At 37.4% G+C, this 21176-nt stretch overlaps 1 protein-coding gene across 1 annotated transcript in view; it reads left to right on the plus strand.

The window, feature by feature from the left end:
* The window catches only part of LOC149789488 (cytosolic 5'-nucleotidase 3-like), an 83246-nt gene that overhangs the window by 42884 nt on the left and 19186 nt on the right, over positions 1 to 21176 (plus strand). The window contains exons 5-7 of the mRNA XM_089971503.1: positions 2391 to 2476; positions 5855 to 5944; positions 19139 to 19301. Of these exons, the coding sequence (XP_089827629.1) occupies positions 2391 to 2476; positions 5855 to 5944; positions 19139 to 19301 (339 nt within the window). The remainder of the gene's footprint in view (positions 1 to 2390; positions 2477 to 5854; positions 5945 to 19138; positions 19302 to 21176) is intronic.

Consider the following 21176-nt stretch of genomic DNA (forward strand, 5'->3'; position numbering starts at 1 on the left):
CTGACAAATTGTTAAAGCTACGTTAAAAATCCAAATCACACACACACAAACAAATGTTATCAAACTAATAATTATATAAATGTATCCTCATTTCCCTACTCGCAGCCTGGCTGATTTGACCTGAACATGTATATGTATTTCAAATCTTGCCTTCTATCTGGTTTCAACTGGAATAACCATAACACTGCATAGCCATGTGGTTATTTTAACAATGTATATTGTAATAAAAACAAGAATGAATTGTTGATTTAGAGGTGTTTATTGATAATGGAATATAGTTGTGTCCTAATACATGAGGATTATGACGATTATCAGGTAACTGGAAATAGTCTTTTTTCTCTTTGCAAAAGCTACAGTTAAAACTGCCCTGAATAAATATGGTCTTGTACACTGACAAAATTTCTCTTTCCCTCCCACCCACCCACACGCTCATGCACATTAACTAAAGCATGTTTTAAGTCCTTTATATTCTTTATCGTAATTTGAAAATGAGGTTGTTGCTGTAAGAATACAAGTTGCACATTGTTTCTTGACAACATGGACTCAGATCATTGCATAGACCTACAAGTAGATCTCTGCTTTTTTTACTGACAGCAGACATAACAAAAGCAGAGACCTACTTGTTGGTCTAATTACTGTGTACAATTTACCAATAAATACTCATACATGTTCAGGCCATCTTAATCATTTTGCCAACATTACACAACATAATAGCTACATATGCTCTAAATGCAGACAGGCTTGCACACTGAAACATAATCCTCTCTCTCTTTCTCTCTCTCTCTCTCTCTCGAAGAAAAAAAATCATTTTGAGTACTTTTATTTTTATAGTAATTGGATTCTTGAGTTGAGAACAGAATGAGACAGAAAATATTTGTCCATTTGTACTGTTGGATTGTTGAGTAGTGTGCGTTCTGTAGAACTTGTTCAGTAGGATCCCTTTATTTTTTGTACACGGTCAGTACCACAAAATGATAATTATTTATTATACATATAATTTTTCATACACTGAAATTGATAATTATTTTTCCATTTACGAAAAATTACATGAAATTCGATAAGCCCTTCCATACCTTCCTATAAATGTGAGATGAAGCTTAAATTGAAGAATATCCAATATATGGTTAGCCATCCAGTAATGACAGAGGGAGGTACATGTAGCCATCCAGTAATGACAGAGGGAGGTACATGTAGCCATCCAGTAATGACAGAGGGAGGTACATGTAGCCATACAGTAATGACAGAGGGAGGTACATGTAGCCATCCAGTAATGACAGAGGGAGGTACATGTAGCCATCCAGTAATGACAGATGCAGGTACATGTAATTATAAAAAAATATTCTAAACTGTACCTCCTGTACATACTATATGTATAGTCTTTATTTTATATCAGTGGGAAAAACTAATTTTTGAGTCTTTCTGTGATTACTGGATTCAGGGGAAATAAATTACTAATGGTAATGTTATTAGGCAGTGTATTCTGATTTAAACAGATTTCTTAAATTTGGATGGCAGCTCAGGACATTTTTGTTATTATTGGAAGAAAGCAGACTTGTACAACTAGAAGTGGTGTTTCTTGCAGAAATAATCAATACAGGATCACATTCTTTTCAGTCATTTGCAGTCAAGGCACACTTACCATGTTATAAACTGCTAGGCTGGCCATTTGATAAGGTGAACTGTCTTGTCTGTTTCTTATTCAAGATAAACTTAATTATTAGCAGATGTAATTAGAAACAAGAGTTTGATTGGGTGACTCTTCATACTATGAGCGCTGTCTATTCAGGACACTCAAAAGATCACACAAATTTGTCCTTTTGTCCTTTACATAAGTTAGATATATGAGATAACTTAATACAGGAAGTTCATTATTGTTATACTTTATGTCAAGGTGACTGCTTGGATAGGTTTTTTTAAAGGTGTCTGCAGAGACAGGTTTATGTGAAGGTGTGTTTTCTGACCGGTTTATGTGGCAGTGTCTGCTCTGACCAGTTTATATGAAGGTGTCTACTGAGACAGGTTTATGTAAAGGTGATTGTGATTTTGGGGGTTTAACACCATTTTCAGTACGTGATAAGCATATATGATAGCCAGTATTATTGATAAATAAAGAGCCTATAAGAATCCCCAGGGAGAACCACCAACCCATGGAGAAAACTACCAACCCACAAAAAGCTACCTGCAAGCTTTCTCACATACCCTTGTTGGTCAAGCTGTAATTTTTGAACCTAGGCAGGCAGAGGTAAGATGTATTTGATTTGTGAGGATGATCACCTTAGACCATTCAGCCACCCACCCATTATGTGTATGCATCACCTGACAGATTTCTCTGTAGCTACATATACAGTACAAATTGTAATTCGTTCGATTAAAATTTTCTACTTTTGCAGGCCTTGAAGTTGAGGGACAAGTATTTTTCAATTGAAACGGATCCAGAAATGACAATTGAACAAAAGACACCATATATGATAGAATGGTAATTAGAAAAGACACCATATATAATAGAATGGTAGGTAGAAAAGACACTGTCCATTATAGAATGGTAAGTAGAAAAGACACCATATATTATAGAATGGTGAGTAGAAAAGACACCATATATGATAGAATTATAAGTAGTGTATTAAGTGTATGAATATTGAACTGTTTGTCATTCATGCAGGATATTACAGATGTGATTTGGTCAAACTAAAAGGGAGTTAGCTATTACAAATATGTTTGAGTATACATGCACCATGGTTTTTGTGAAGACGATACTAATTTTCTTACCTTTTTGAAGACCATTTGAGGTAGAGTGGTATGTATTTGTAACTCGTGTATTGTTCATCATCCATTTAGAATTTGTCAATATTGATCACATTTATCATGGCTTCTTCAAACAGCAGAGTAGCTTTTGATAAAACTATGAAGGATTGTTTTCAGCTCTACTGGTCATAACCTGTTGTCATTTTTCATGTGCTCTTTGATGTCTGGCATCTCTCTGTCCATATGTCAACACAAGTTTGTTATTGCTACTACAAGGGTTGCCATGAAGCTTTACACCCCAATGTCTAGATGGTCCTAAATGAAAATTGTGCTGCTCAGAATCCAGTATGGCCACATGAGTGGCATCTTGAAAATCTTGTTATTGCTACTCCTGAAAGGATAATCCTATCAACACTGGCTTTTCACATCATAAATAAAAATGGTGCTCATATGTAACTAAGTTGATGCTATGGCAGCCATTTTGAAAATTTAAACTGCTTCTCCAAAAGAGAATGATAGTCTTCTGACAGAAAGTAATAATAAAAGGGTGCCAATCTGACATCCAAGCTGGCTTTCATGGTAGCCTTCTTCAAAAGCTTGTTCATATCAACATGCGATTTTCACAGATGACTTCTTGTGTCTAGTTAGCCCAGAATTAAAATGGGATTGCCTTGCATCTGTTATGGACAACACAACAGCCATTTCGAAAACATCACTACTCCACCTCAGTGAATGGTCATATCAAAATGGGATTTTCACTCTTCAGATAAGTATGAACTTCTGAGAGAGTGACAGGTATGAGGTAAAGTTATTTACATCTGTAACATGCACATTGGAGAAAATGTTGGTATACCTCTATGTTACTTTCATGTTGTACTGTGGCTGAAATGTCTTTGAATATTGTGCTTGTGGAAATTGGGCATGATCTATGCACACAACTTACCAAAATGGCTGCTTCCATTTGCTTGAGAAGTCCTCCCGAATTAGTCTAAAGTACACTATCTTTAGCTTTTATTAAACTAAGGAAAACAAATTTTGGCAGACTAGACAGTACCAGCTTCTGAATGTGTAATGAATGAATTACAAAATATATAAAAAGGGGGGAAATCTGGCTCTTGTTTTTACTATTTACCCTTGAAGTCCAATAAGTGAAAATGATATTTTAACAAAGTGGCAAAGATGAAATATACACACAGTATTAATGTAGGAAAAGAAAATTATCTTTTTATTTTATACCAAACTTGCTCCAGAATTAAAGTTTAGATTATTTTCACCTCACTTTCATAGATCTGTTGCAGTAAATTAAATTTTTTTCATTTTGTAAACTTTTTGATCCTATCTGAAAACAGTGCATACCCAATTCAGCAATGCAAGGTTTGTGATTGTTGTCAAGATTGTAAGGGGAAATAACTTCAGAGAGATGCAAATGGCATCAGGTTAAATGTCTATATCAAAGATTATTTTCCATGTCTGAAATGTAAAGCAGTTACTATGTATTTATTCTAGCTCAGAAAGTACTCATTTTTGTTGTAGCATGTTGTTTTATATATTTGATTTACATTGCTTGTTTCTTAGTTTATTTTTAATTTCATTATATGCTTTTGTAATGTAACATTGTATGTTGGACTTGACCTTGTCCAAAATCAAGTTCATTTTTTTACTTGACCTGAATTAGTGATTTATTTTATTTTTTTAAATTTTATTCTGTAAACAACTGATACATAGCTAAACTATTCTCTTTGTATATGGGTCTCTATGTATCAGGATCAATATTAATGAAAGTAAATATGTCTTTTTGGGTCTGAGTCTAGGTTATTGGGATTCCCCTACAATTTACCTGGTGTACCTAATGTCCAGGTTATATAGTATAGTTTTGCTTAACAGACTTTCAAATAGTAACTGTAACTGATGTTTTACTTTGTAAACATTAAGAACATTCTGTTATTTTCCTTTAGGTAATGTTTATTTAAATGTTAATTGTGACCCAAGGTCAAGTAGAGGACATCTAATCTTGTCACTGGAAAGATTATTCATTCTTGCATTGATAGCTGTTGTTGTTGTCGTAGGGTTTAACGCCACTTTTCAGCACACGATAGGCTATACTTGGCGGCCAGTATTAATGGTGGAGGAAGAACCTGGGAAAACCCCGGAAAGAACCACCAACCCACGAGAAGCTACTGGCAGGCTTTCTCACATACCCACATTAGCTGAATCTGAGACTCGAACCCACGCAGACAGAGGTGAGATGGCAGTGATCCATAATGGAGAGCGCTTTAGACCACTCGGCCACTTGGGGCCACTGCATTGATATCTGGCAGAATCAAGTTCTGTCATTATTGTGCAGTATTTTGATTTGAGTAAAGTTAATTCAAAATATTCTTCCCTGGAAATATAAAGTGCCCTAAATTAATTTATTGTGATTTATTGTGAAATACAAGTAAAAGGATATATTCTTGAATTGTGTTATTATGATTCAACTGTTGACACATTGCATGCCATCACAGGGACATCACCACTTTGCATTGGACCTTATATGGATTTCTACTAAATTTTACTCAGAACTTCAGGTTATTTGGACTTGTGTCTATAATTCTTGGATTATTTTGTGATTTAATTTGTAATACCATAAGTGAATTATTTTCATTTTCACTTTATATTCTAGGGAAATAAATTACTTCTTGAATTTTACGAAGCTTGTTGCTATGCACTCTTTTTTGTTACTTATTTTAAGAGCATAGACTCATAACACTATACAACTTTTGTAAGCACAGTGACACAATCTAGCATCACATTGCATGATGGGTAATCTTATATTTTCACATCTAAAAATATAAGGAGATATGTTTTTCACAGGTAAAAATATAAGGTTATATTTTTCACATACAAAAATGTATGAATGAAAAAAATGTGAAAATTATTTTGCCAATAAGTCTCAATTTCACACTTAAGTACATAATAAATTGCTCTAGTAGTGGCTGTTAACCATCATTTATTTTACTACTCATGAGTAAAGTACCAAGGAACACCATGACAAATAATGCCAATTGAAATATAAAAGTCCAAAATACTTGTTCAGTGCAAATATATCTAGATTTTTGTAATTGCTGAATAGGTGGACAAAGGCCCATGAACTCCTCAACACATGTCACATCACCAAGGAGGCAGTGCAGAAAATGGTTGCCAGCTCTACAGCCAGGTTGAGGTTAGTGTTACACATTCAGGAGTATGATTATATATATAATGGTTGTATTCACTGGACATGACTAATAAATGAGCTCATATGATGACAGATGTGTTCAAATGATAACCAGCAAGTGAATTCAAATGACCATTTACTAACTTGAAATGTCAGACACTGAACATAAGATGCCCATAGTTATCCCATACAGTTGTGTTGTCATTATGTTTTCCCAATTTAAGCACTCTATAGCCACAAAGCACAAGTGAAAAGAGTTGTGAAAGTTTATCTCCTGGTCTTGCCAAAACCTTACAAAAATATACTACGAATAATAGTCCTTCATACCATCTACCATGTTTATGCCCACCTTAGGCACAGCTGTAATGTTATTATGTCAATCCATCCATGTGTCCTTATCAGCTATAATGTGTCCTTCACAGCTATAATGTTATGATGTCAATCCATCCTTATGTCCCTCACAGCTATAATGTTATGATGTCAATCCATCCATATGTCCCTCACAGCTATAATGTTATGATGTCAATCCATCCTTATGTCCCTCACAGCTATAATGTTATGATGTCAATCCATCCTTATGTCCCTCACAGCTATAATGTGTCCTTCACAGCTATAATGTTATGATGTCAGTTCATCCATATGTCCCTCACAGCTATAATGTTATGATGTCAATCCATCCATGTGTCCCTCACAGCTATAATGTGTCCTTCACAGCTATAATGTTATGATGTCAATCCATCCATATGTCCCTCACAGCAATGTTATGATGTCAATCCATCCTTATGTCCTTCACAGCTATAATGTTATGATGTCAATTCATCCATATGTCCCTCACAGCTATAATGTTATGATGTCAATCCATCCATATGTCCCTCACAGCTATAATATTATGATGTCAATTCATCCTTATGTCCCTCACAGCTATGTTATGATGTCAATCCATCCTTATGTCCTTCACAGCTATAATGTTATGATGCCAATCCATCCATATGTCCCTCACAGCTATAATGTTATGATGTCAATTCATCCATATGTCCCTCACAGCTATAATGTTATGATGTCAATTCATCCATATGTCCCTCACAGCTATAATGTTATGATATCAATCCATCCTTATGTCCCTCACAGCTATAATGTTATGATGTCAGTTCATCCATATGTCCCTTACAGCTATAATGTTATGATATCAATCCATCCTTATGTCCCTCACAGCTATAATGTTATGATGTCAGTTCATCCATATGTCCCTCACAGCTATAATGTTATGATATCAATCCATCCTTATGTCCCTCACAGCTATAATGTTATGATGTCAGTTCATCCATATGTCCCCCACAGCTATAATGTTATGATATCAATCCATCCTTATGTCCCTCACAGCTATAATGTTATGATGTCAGTTCATCCATATGTCCCTCACAGCTATAATGTTATGATATCAATTCATCCTTATGTCCCTCACAGCTATAATGCTATGATGTCAGTTCATCCATATGTCCCTCACAGCTATAATGTTATGATGTCAATCCATCCTTATGTCCCTCACAGCTATGTTATGATGTCAGTCCATCCTTATGTCCCTCACAGCTATAATGTTATGTCAGTCCACCCATATGACCCTCACAGCTATAATGTTATGATGTCAATTCATCCATGTCCCTCACAGCTATAATGTTATGATGCCAATCCATCCATATGTCCCTCACAGCTATAATGTTATGATGTCAATCCATCCATATGTCCCTCACAGTTATAATGTTATGATGTCAATCCATCCATATGTCCCTCACAGTTATAATGTTATTATGTCAATCCATCCATATATCCCTCACAGCTATAATGTTATGATGCCAATCCATCCATATGTCCCTCACAGCTATAATGTTATGATGTCAATCCATCCATATGTCCCTCACAGTTATAATGTTATGATGTCAATCCATCCATATGTCCCTCACAGTTATAATGTTATTATGTCAATCCATCCATATATCCCTCACAGCTATAATGTTATGATGCCAATCCATCCATATGTCCCTCACAGCTATAATGTTATGATGCCAATCCATCCTTATGTCCCTCACAGTTATAATGTTATTATGTCAATCCATCCATATATCCCTCACAGCTATAATGTTATGATGTCAATTCATCCATGTCCCTCACAGCTATAATGTTATGATGCCAATCCATCCATATGTCCCTCACAGCTATAATGTTATGATGCCAATCCATCCTTATGTCCCTCACAGTTATAATGTTATTATGTCAATCCATCCATATATCCCTCACAGCTATGTTATGATGTCAATCCATTCTTATGTCCCTCACAGCTATAATGTTATGATGTCAATCCATCCGTATGTCCCTCACAGCTATAATGTTATTATGTCAATCCATCCATATGTCCCTCACAGCTATAATGTTATGATGTCAATCCATCCATATGTCCCTCACAGCTATTATGTTATGATGTCAGTCCATCCATATGTCCCTCACAGCTATAATGTTATGATGTCAGTCCATCCATATGTCCCTCACAGCTATTATGTTATGATGTCAATTCATCCATATGTCCCTCACAGCTATTATGTTATGATGTCAGTCCATCCATATGTCCCTCACAGCTATAATGTTATGATGTCAGTCCATCCATATGTCCCTCACAGCTATTATGTTATGATGTCAATTCATCCATATGTCCCTCACAGCTATAATGTTATTATGTCAATCCATCCATGTGTCCCTCACAGCTATAATGTGTCCTTCACAGCTATAATGTTATGATGTCAATCCATCCATATGTCCCTCACAGCAATGTTATGATGTCAATCCATCCATATGTCCCTCACAGCAATGTTATGATGTCAATCCATTCATATGTCCCTCACAGCTATAATGTTATTATGTCAATCCATCCATGTGTCCCTCACAGCTATAATGTGTCCTTCACAGCTATAATGTTATGATGTCAATTCATCCATATGTCCCTCACAGCTATAATGTTATGATGTCAATCCATCCATATGTCCCTCACAGCTATAATGTTATGATGTCAGTTCATCCATATGTCCCTCACAGCTATAATGTTATGATGTCAGTCCATCCTTATGTCCCTCACAGCTATAATGTTATCATGTCAGTCCACCCATATGACCCTCACAGCTATAATGTTATGATGTCAATTCATCCATGTCCCTCACAGCTATAATGTTATGATGTCAGTCCATCCTTATGTCCCTCACAGCTATAATGTTATCATGTCAGTCCACCCATATGACCCTCACAGCTATAATGTTATGATGTCAATTCATCCATGTCCCTCACAGCTATAATGTTATGATGTCAATCCATCCATATGTCCCTCACAGCTATAATGTTATGATGTCAATCCATCCTTATGTCCCTCACAGCTATAATGTTATTATGTCAATCCATCCATATGTCCCTCACAGCTATTATGTTATGATGTCAGTCCATCCATGTGTCCCTCACAGCTATAATGTTATTATGTCAATCCAGCCATGTGTCCCTCACAGCTATAATGTGTCCTTTACAGCTATAATGTTATGATGTCAATCGATCCATATGTCCCTCACAGCTATAATGTTATTATGTCAATCCAGCCATGTGTCCCTCACAGCTATAATGTGTCCTTTACAGCTATAATGTTATGATGTCAATCCATCCATATGTCCCTCACAGCAATGTTATGATGTCAATCCATCCATATGTTCCTCACAGCTATAATGTTATTATGTCAATCCATCCATGTGTCCCTCACAGCTATAATGTGTCCTTCACAGCTATAATGTTATGATGTCAATCCATCCATATGTCCCTCACAGCAATGTTATGATGTCAATCCATCCATATGTTCCTCACAGCTATAATGTTATTATGTCAATCCATCCATGTGTCCCTCACAGCTATAATGTGTCCTTCACAGCTATAATGTTATGATGTCAATCCATCCATATGTCCCTCACAGCTATAATGTTATGATGTCAATTCATCGATATGTCCCTCACAGCTATAATGTTATTATGTCAATCCATCCATGTGTCCCTCACAGCTATAATGTGTCCTTCACAGCTTTAATGTTATGATGTCAATCCATCCATATGTCCCTCACAGCTATAATGTTATGATGTCAATCCATCCTTATGTCCTTCACAGCTATAATGTTATGATGTCAATTCATCCATATGTCCCTCACAGCTATAATGTTATGATGTCAGTCCATCCTTATGTCCTTCACAGTTATAATGTTATGATGTCAATTCATCCATATGTCCCTCACAGCTATAATGTTATGATGTCAATCCATCCTTATGTCCTTCACAGCTATTATGTTATGATGTCAATTCATCCATATGTCCGTCACAGCTATAATGTTATGATGTCAATCCATCCTTATGTCCCTCACAGCTATTATGTTATGATGTCAATCCATCCTTATGTCCCTCACAGCTATAATATTATGATGTCAATCCATCCATATGTCCCTCACAGCTATAATGTTATGATGTCAGTTCATCCATATGTCCTCACAACTATTATGTTATGATGTCAATCCATCCATATGTCCCTCACAGCAATGTTATGATGTCAATCCATCCATATGTCCCTCACAGCTATAATGTTATGATGTCAATCCATCCATATGTCCCTCACAGCAATGTTATGATGTCAATCCATCCATATGTCCCTCACAGCTATAATGTTATGATGTCAATCCATCCATATGTCCCTCACAGCTATAATGTTATGATGTCAATCCATCCATGTGTCCCTCACAGCAATGTTATGATGTCAATCCATCCATATGTCCCTCACAGCTATAATGTTATGATGTCAATCCATCCATATGTCCCTCACAGCTATAATGTTATGATGTCAATCCATCCATATGTCCCTCACAGCTATAATGTTATGATGTCAATTCATCCATATGTCCCTCACAGCTATAATGTTATGATGTCAATCCATCCATATGTCCCTCACAGCTATAATGTTATGATGTCAATCCATCCATGTGTCCCTCACAGCAATGTTATGATGTCAATCCATCCATATGTCCCTCACAGCTATAATGTTATGATGTCAATCCATCCATATGTCCCTCACAGCTATAATGTTATGATGTCAATTCATCCATATGTCCCTCACAGCTATAATGTTATGATGTCAATCCATCCATATGTCCCTCACTGCTATAATGTTATGATGTCAATTCATCCATATGTCCCTCAGTTACCAATTATTGTTTTTGCAAATTAACTTGAGTTGTCCACCAGCTACATATATGTATGGCTTCCATTTGGGGTAAGGAAGTATCCTGTTGATTTAAAACTGAATAAAGGTCACAGATAAATGTCACCGTGACTAAAGGAGGACACATGAATCTAGTTCTCTCATAGGATGAGGCGGAATCTTATTGACTTCCTGGTCAAAAGGTAATGGTCAGGGTAACTGACTGAAAGAAGAAAGTGGTTTCTGCACAGCAAATCCAGTTCTCTGCCATCTGGAGTTGCCAGACTGTGTGCATCATTTGAACTAGGGTTAAGGAGGAGCTTTATTGATTTCAGGGTCAAAAGTGAAAGTTTTAAATTAATGTGACAGAAGAAAAATAGTTCTCCACCATCTTCAGTATCCATGTTTTTGTGGCTGGTTTGCACTTTGGAGTAAGGTAAAATCCTACCAAATTTTGGGGTAAAGAGGTCAAAGTAAATAGTTCTCCACCATCTTCAGTAGCCATGTTTTTGTGACTGGCTGGCACTTGGGAGTAAGGAAGAATCCTGCCAAATCTTGGGGTAAGGAGATCAAAGTAAAGGTCACTGATTGAAAGGAAAAAAATGGTTTCCACAAAGACTTTAATTTTGCATTGTAGACCTGAACAAAACTGTGGATGGCTTGCACTTTGGGTAAGGAATAAGCCTACAGATTTTGTGGTCACAAAGTCAAAAGTCAAGGTCACTGTGACTGAAAGATCAAAAGTGGCATCTGCACAAAATGTTCAGTTATTGACCATGTGCCTTCGCCAAAGTTTGTGGATGACTTGCATATGTTGGGTAAGAAGGATGGATTGAGTTAGGGGTAAAAAAAAGTCAGCACTATGGCTGAAAGAAACAATTTTTGCATAGTAACTTTCATTCTGGACTATTTTTCTTTATACTTTGTGAAGAGCTTGAACTTTGAGTTTGGAAGAAGTCTATAGATTTTCAGACAGTTGGTGTGTTGTTGTTTGGTAAAGCATGGAATGGAATATCACAAAATCTGAAGCAGCAGCAAATCCAAAATATATTTAACACTTAAGTCTACAAATTTTCTGTTTTTGATACAACTTACTATACCGTCATGGAATGTTTTTTATTAATGTTTACAAACATAACATCTGGTTGCCAAATAATATTAGGTGGAAAAATGACTGGCATTAGAATTTCAGGATCCCTATTATGTATGTTTTATGAAAGCCTGCTATAACATGTTTCATTATAACACAGATTCAGATAAGACATGATCTTGGAGTGGCTGCCAAAATATTACAGTAATATTATTAACATTTTTAAGTTCTACAAAGTGGCCCCAGGTGGCCAAGTGGTCTAAAGCACTCACATTTCCGGATCACTGCCATCTCACCTCTGTCTGCATAGGTTGGTCTCAGATTCAGCTAACGTGGTGTGTGAGAAAGCTTGCCAGTAGCTTCTCATGGGTCAGTGGTTCTTCTGGGGTGAAAATATTTAAGGTAGGAAACATTATTAGGTCTTTAAGTTTGTTCTTGCAGTCGAAATAAGGGAGTTTTGAGAGCACTCTCGAATGTGTTCACTGTGTCTTTGTGTCTAAGTTCATGGGCAATTCATTGCACGTTGCTGGGCCCTGGTATACAAAAGAACTTTGTCTGTGTGACTTCATTTTGTAATGGGAATAATGTATATACAATTGTCAGAAGAGGAATGTAAGTATCTTGCTGGTGTGTATACATGGGTGAGGTCAGATAGATATGTTGGACTGGAGTCCGTTAGTGAAACGTAGCACAGAGAACAAATTGTTTGTTTGATTCTGGATTGAATGGATAGCCAGTGTAGGGAACAGAGCGGCAGGGAGGTGTGCTCTGATTGTAGTACTCTAAGTATGATCTGAGCAGCTGTGTTAGTGCTAATGAACACACAAGTGTTTTAGTGGCATCAACTGAAAGATATTTGTGAATGGAGCTGATGTGTCTCAGCTTAAAATATGCAGCCTTGCATATGTTCATGACACGTTCGTGCAGTGTGAGAGTACTGTCCAGAGTGACACCGAGGTTTCGTATTGACTGTGAATTCAGTGTTGGTGTTGCTGATATTTATTGTTTGAGGTAAAGGATGTGAATGAGAACGTCTTTGTGTTGTGATCAGAATGGCCTCAGTTTTATCATCATTTATCTGCAGCTTGTTACATGTCATCCATGATTTCACATCAGAAATGCATCTCTCTACACCTTGGATGGTAGCATCAACTTCAGTTGGGTGGCTGGATTTGTATATTTGGGTGTCGTCAGCGTACAATTGGTGAGACAATGGATGATGATATATGACACTTGAGAGTGGCTGAGTGTATAGAATGAAGAGAACAGGTCCAAGAACAGAACCCTGTGGAAAATAAAAACTGGGCTGGAGTGTATTCCATTTGCAGATACAATTTGTGTCCTGTTGCCCAAGTAGGACGTGAACCACAGTAAGGCTGTGTCATGAATGACAAATACATGATGGATATTGTGACAATTGCTGCTGACAAATCAAGGAGGGTGAGGACTGTAATCTTTCCGCTATCCAAAGCAGAGAGAATGTCATTAACTACTCTTAGAAGAGTAGTTTCAGTACTGTGGCAAGGGTGATATGCAGATTGTACGTTGCTAAAAAGACTGTTTGAATTCAGATGAGATACATGCTGGGATAGAACAACCTTTTCTAAGATTCTTTATATGAATGGGAAATTAGAAACTGGGCAGTTGTTCTTTAAATCGTTATGGTCGAGTGTTGGTTTCTTCAGTAGAGGCTTTACAATAGCAGTTTTGAAAAATGATGGAAATTCCCTGGATGAGAGAGAGGTATTAATAACATCAGTTAGTGAAGGCAATATTGGATCTAACCACTCAAGAAGCAGTGATTTTGGAATTGGATCAAGTTCACTTGACTCTTCATCGTGATTGTACATGCTAAATCCATAGAGACAGGTTCAAATGCTGCTAATGGTTGACACTGAAATTCTGTATCCCAACTCTATGGTGACGACGAGTCAGTTGAGATTGTGTTGTCAAGCTTATCTCTAATGGTTTGTACTTTGTCACAGAGAAATTTGCAAATAGGTCCAGAAGGTCGACTAGAGAGAAGGTAGTTGGAAGTGGTGTACATTTGTTCCTTCGGCATTAGCTTGTTAATAATCTGGAAGAGCTCTTTGCAGCTGGAACTTTCCATGATCTTAGTAGTGTAGTGGGCTGATTTCGCTGCATAGACTATATATGTGACATTCTTCTTAACGGCTTGATAGATTTGCTTATGAATAGTGAGTCTGTTGGAAAGCCAACGCCTATACCATGGAGAATACTTTTGAATCGATACTCTGCACTTGGTGGCTGGGGCATGTTTGTCGAGCAATGAATGCAGGCAGTTATCGCACATTTTAGCAGTGATGTACATTTGTTCCCAGCAAGGTTTTCATTATAGCAAAAGTACTTATTTCATTTCACTCAATGTACTATAAAAAATTCTAGTAAATAATCCAGTGGCCATTTTGAAAATCTTGTTATTGTTACTTTTCGTAGATGGATAAGCTTTTCACCAAATGTTTTTTTGTTATCCAGCTGTGGTCCTAGTTGATGATGGTACTGATCTTGTTTTGTCTAGCTGGTTGTCCTAAATGACAATGTTGCCAATCTTGTTATGTCTGGCTGGTTGTCCTAAATGATGATGTTGCCAATCTTGTTATGTCTAGCTGGATGTCCTAAATGACGATGTTGCCAATCTTGTTATGTCTAGCTGGTTGTCCTAAATGACGATGTTGCCAATCTTGTTTTGTCTAGCTGGTTGTCCTAAATGACGATGTTGCCAATCTTGTTATGTCTGGCTGGTGGTCCTGTATGACAATGGTGCCAATCTGGCATCCAGTATCCCCACCATGGTGGTCATCTTCAAAATGTTCTGCTGTTATTACTTGTCCAGAATGGAAAGTCTCATCAACATGGGGTTTTCACCAGATGACTTTTGATGGTTTCTAGTTGGGCATAGGGTTTTCACCAGATGACTTCTAATGGTTTCTAGATGGGCATAGGGTTTTCACCAGACGACTTCTAATGGTTTCTAGATGGGCATAGGGTTTTCACCAGACGATTTCTGATGGTTTCTAGATGGGCATAGGGTTTTCACCAGACGATTTCTAATGGTTTCTAGTTGGGCATAGGGTTTTCACCAGACAGCTTCTAATGGTTCTAGATGGGCATAGGGTTTTCACCAGACAACTTCTAATGGTTTCTAGTTGGGCATAGGGTTTTCACCAGACGATTTCTAATGGTTTCTAGATGGGCATAGGGTTTTTCACCAGACAACTTCTAATGGTTTCTAGTTGGGCATAGGGTTTTCACCAGATGACTTCTAATGGTTTCCAGTTGGGCATAGGGTTTTCACCAGATGATTTCTAATGGTTTCTTGATGGGCATAGGGTTTTCACCAGACGGCTTCTAATGGTTTCTAGTTGGGCATAGGGTTTTCACCAGACGATTTCTAATGGTTTCTAGATGGGCATAGGGTTTTCACCAGATGATTTCTAATGGTTTCTTGATGGGCATAGGGTTTTCACCAGACAGGTTCTAATGGTTTCTAGTTGGGCATAGGGTTTTCACCAGACGATTTCTAATGGTTTCTAGATGGGCATAGGGTTTTCACCAGACAACTTCTAATGGTTTCTAGTTGGGCATACGGTTTTCACCAGATGACTTCTAACAGTTTCTTGATGGGCATAGGGTTTTCACCACATGACCTCTAATGGTTTCTAGTTGGGCATAGGGTTTTCACCAGATGACTTCTAATGGTTTCCAGTTGGGCATAGGGTTTTCACCAGATGACTTCTAATGGTTTCCAGTTGGGCATAGGATTTTCACCAGATGACTTCTAATGGTTTCTAGTTGAGCATAGGGTTTTCACCAGGTGACTTCTGATGGTTTCTTGATGGGCATTGGGTTTTCACCAGACGACTTCTAATGGTTTCCAGTTGGGCATAGGGCTTTCACGAGACGACTTCTAATGGTTTCTAGTTGGGCATGGGTTTTCACCAGATGACTTCTAATGGTTTCTTGATGGGCATAGGGTTTTCACCAGACGACTTCTAATGGTTTCTAGTTGGGCATAGGGTTTTCACCAGACAACTTCTAATGCTTTCTAGTTGGGCATAGGGTTTTCACCAGATGACTTCTAATGGTTTCTTGATGGGCATAGGGTTTTCACCAGACGACTTCTAATGGTTTCTAGTTGGGCATAGGGTTTTCACCAGATGACTTCTAATGGTTTCTTGATGGGCATAGGGTTTTCACCAGACGGCTTCTAATGGTTTCTAGTTGGGCATAGGGTTTTCACCAGATGATTTCTAATGGTTTCTAGTTGGGCTTAGGGTTTTCACCAGACAGCTTCTAATGGTTTCTAGTTGGGCATACGGTTTTCACCAGATGATTTCTAATGGTTTCTAGTTGGGCATAGGCTTTTCACCAGACGGCTTCTAATGGTTTCTAGTTGGGCATAGGGTTTTCACCAGACGATTTCTAATGGTTTCTAGATGGGTATAGGGTTTTCACCAGACGACTTCTAATGGTTTCTAGTTGGGCATAGGGTTTTCACCAGATGACTTCTAATGGTTTCTTGATGGGCATAGGGTTTTCACCAAACGGCTTCTAATGGTTTCTAGTTGGGCATAGGGTTTTCACCAGACAATTTCTGATGGTTTCTAGATGGGCATAGGGTTTTCACCAGATGATTTCTGATGGTTTCTTGGTGGGCATAGGGTTTTCACCAGACGATTTCTAATGGTTTCTAGTTGGGCATAGGGTTTTCACCAGACGACTTCTAATGGTTTCTAGTTGGGCATAGGGTTTTCACCAGACGACTTCTAATGGTTTCCAGTTGGGCATAGAGTTTTTACCAGACGACTTCTAATGGTTTCTAGTTGGGCATAGGGTTTTCACCAGATGACTTCTAATGGTTTCTTGATGGGCATAGGGTTTTCACCAGACGACTTCTAATGGTTTCTAGTTGGGCATAGGGTTTTCACCAGATGACTTCTAATAGTTTCCAGTTGGGCATAGGGTTTTCACCAGACGACTTCTAATGGTTTCCAGTTGGGCATAGGGTTTTCACCAGATGACTTCTAATGGTTTCTTGATGGGCATAGGGTTTTCACCAGACGACTTCTAATGGTTTCTTGATGGGCATAGGGTTTTCACCAGACGACTTCTAATGGTTTCCAGTTGGGCATAGGGTTTTCACCAGACGACTTCTGATGGTTTCTAGTTGGGCATAGGGTTTTCACCAGATGACTTCTAATGGTTTCTTGATGGGCATAGGGTTTTCACCAGATGACTTCTAATGGTTTCTAGTTGGGCATAGGGTTTTCACCAGACGACTTCTAATGGTTTCTAGTTGGGCATAGGGTTTTCACCAGATGACTTCTAATGGTTTCTTGATGGGCATAGGGTTTTCACCAGATGACTTCTAATGGTTTCCAGTTGGGCATAGGGTTTTCACCAGACGATTTCTAATGGTTTCCAGTTGGGCATAGAGTTTTTACCAAATGACTTCTAATGGTTTTTAGTTGGGCATAGGGTTTTCACCAGACAACTTCTAATGGTTTCCAGTTGGGCATAATGAAAATGATACTGATCTGGTGGCCATCTTTAATATCTTTTTGTAGCTACCTCTGATGAATGGATGATTTTCACTCAAAGACTTCTGATGATGTCATGTTGGTCCTAAACAAAAATGGTACTGATTTTACATCCAATATGTCCACCACAGTGGTTAATCTAAAAAGTTTGTTATTGCTTAGAAATAACCAGTAGGGTTTCAACACATCGCAGTTAAAAGGAAGATGCGGTCTGATCTTGAATTCCTGCACATTCTATTTGGTCAGTATAGTGATGGACTCTTAATGAGTGGCAGCTTAAATGATTTCCTTTATTTAATTTAATTGTCAATGAAGATGTTACTACAGTGATGATGTGGTTATTGGCCATTGCCCATGCTATTATTAGGTTACTGGTCATTGCCCATGCTATTATTTAGTTACTGGCTATTGCCCATGCTATTATTTGGTTATTGGTCTTTGCCCATGCTATTATTTGGTTACTGGTCTTTGCCCATGCTATTTTTTGGTTTCTGGTCTTTGCCCATGCTATTTTTTGGTTACTGGCCATTGCCCATGCTATTATTTGGTTATTGGTCTTTGCCCATGCTATTATTTAGTTACTGGCCATTGCCCATGCTATTATTTGGTTATTGGTCTTTGCCCATGCTATTATTTAGTTACTGGCTATTGCCCATGCTATTATTTGGCTATTGGTCTTTGCCCATGCTATTATTTAGTTACTGGCCATTGCCCATGCTATTATTTGGTTATTGGTCTTTGCCCATGCTATTATTTGGTTACCTATCTTTTCCCATGCTATTATTTGGTTACCTATCTTTTCCCATGCTATTATTTGGTTATTGGCCATTGCCTATGCTATTATTTGGTTATTGGCCATTGCCCATGCTATTATTTGGTTACTGGTCATTGCCCATGCTATTATTTGGTTATTGGCCATTGCCCATGCTATTATTTGGTTATTGGCCATTGCCTATGCTATTATTTGGTTACTGACCATTGCCCATGCTATTATTTGGTTACTGGTCATTTCCCATGCTATTATTTGGTTACTGGTCATTGCCCATGCTATTATTTGGCCATTGCGCATGCAATTATTTAGTTACTGGTCATTGTCCATGCTATTATTTGGTTATTGGCGATTGCCCATGTTATTATTTTAGTATGCCCTTACAGCATGTTTCTCTGGGAACAAAAGTAGCCCCACCTGGCATTAGTTAAAGATAAATACCCAGTAACATAAATGACAGCATTCTATACAGAAAGTTGTAGGAATGAATGGGGATGATATATTGTTGGATTTGTTTTTTTCAGAGATGGTTGTGATTGGTTATTTGATGAATGCCATCGAGCTTCCATTCCACTGCTGATTTTTTCTGCAGGGGTTGGAGATGTCATAGAGGAGATCATCCATCAACAGTCAACTTTATATGATAACATGCACATCGTTTCTAACTACATGGACTTTGATAAGGAGGTAACATAGTGATCAGTTTGTATTTTTAGTTCCGAAATCATGATTAAGTTCTCTTGCTACAGTTCAATAGTTGATCTTGACTACAGTGATAAACATCCAGACATAAGTATCACTTACTTGACATACATCCAGACGTAAGTATCACTTACTTGACATACATCCAGATATTAGTATCACTTACTTGACATACATCCAGACATAAGTATCACTTATTTGACATACATCCAGAAGTATCACTTACTTGACAAACATCCAGACATAAGTATCACTTACTTGACATACATCCAGACATTAGTGTCACTTACTTGACATACATCCAGACATCACTATCACTTGACATACATCCAGACATAAGTATCACTTACTTGACATTCATCCAGACATAAGTATCACTTACTTGACATACATCCAGACATTAGTATCACTTACTTGACATACATCCAGACATTAGTATCACTTACTCAACATACATCCAGACACAGGCATCACTTACTTGACAAACATACAGATATAAGTATAAAATACAGATAAAATTTTCCATAAATAACATCAACTTACAAGCAGTTTTATATGTTAAGTATCACTGTTTTTATAGTTGACAAACATCGATACATAAGTTTCACTGTTTTGGTAGTAATAGCAATCCTACTGTATCTGTACTTTCTATTTTTGTATAGAGAGGCCCTTACATGAGTAATTACCATCTGTACTGTCCTAATTTTGTATATAGAGGCCCTTACATGAGTAATTACCATCTGTACTGTCCAAATTTTGTATATAGAGGCCCTTACATGAGTAATTACCATCTGTACTGTCCTAATTTTGTATATAGAGACCCTTACATGAGTACTTACCCCCTTTGCTCTCGTAATTTTGTGAGGATGCCCTTTGGTCCTAATATTGTAAACAGATGCCTATGCATGAATACTTAACCATCTGTACTATCCTATTTTTGTAATAGAGGCCCTTTCATGATACTTGAATTTAAGTTGACTATATGTAAATCCTCCCATTTTAAGGTTATAAAAATCAGAGGGTTTACTTGCTGGAAAACAATGAAGGTGCTTAGGGATTAAGGTAGAACACGCACAGGAAGTTGTAGGACTCTACTTGGCATTAAAGAAGTATCAAATATGCGGCTTGATTGTCAGTTTTAAGACAAAGTCATTGCTGCCTTCACAAGTTAAGGGTTTATTGACCCACATACACTGACATACAGATTGGAAAATATCACCTGGTCATTAAATCTGGCTTACGAATAAAGAAAATGTAAATCAAATCAAAACTTAACAATGCTTCAAAACAGTGTTTACACAGCAAAACAGAAAATATAAATCATATCAAACTGCTTCATGAGGTTATACCTATATGTTTCTGGTCCTCTGTAACTGTAAACTGGTTCATGAGGTTATACCTATATGTTTCTGGTCCTCGATAATTGTAAACTGCTTCATGAGGGTTATACCTATATGTTTCTGGTCCTTGCTAATTGTAAACTGCTTCATGAGGTTATACCTATATGTTTCTGGTCCTCGATAATTGTAAACTGCTTCATGAGGTTATACCTATATGTTTCTGGTCCTCGATAATTGTAAACTGCTTCATGAGGTTATACCTATATGTTTCTGGTCCTCGATAACTGTAAACTGCTTCATGAGGTTATACCTATATGTTTCTGGTCCTCGATAATTGTAAACTGCTTCATGAGGTTATACCTATATGTTTCTGGTCCTCGATAATTGTAAACTGCTTCATGAGGTTATACCTATATGTTTCTGGTCCTCGATAATTGTAAACTGCTTCATGAGGTTATACCTATATGTTTCTGGTCCTCGATAATTGTAAACTGCTTCATGAGGTTATACCTATATGTTT

The sequence above is a fragment of the Sinohyriopsis cumingii genome, chromosome 10 (assembly GCF_028554795.1).
Source record: "Sinohyriopsis cumingii isolate HCF-2022 chromosome 10, ASM2855479v2, whole genome shotgun sequence".
NCBI classification, from domain to species: domain Eukaryota; kingdom Metazoa; phylum Mollusca; class Bivalvia; order Unionida; family Unionidae; genus Sinohyriopsis; species Sinohyriopsis cumingii.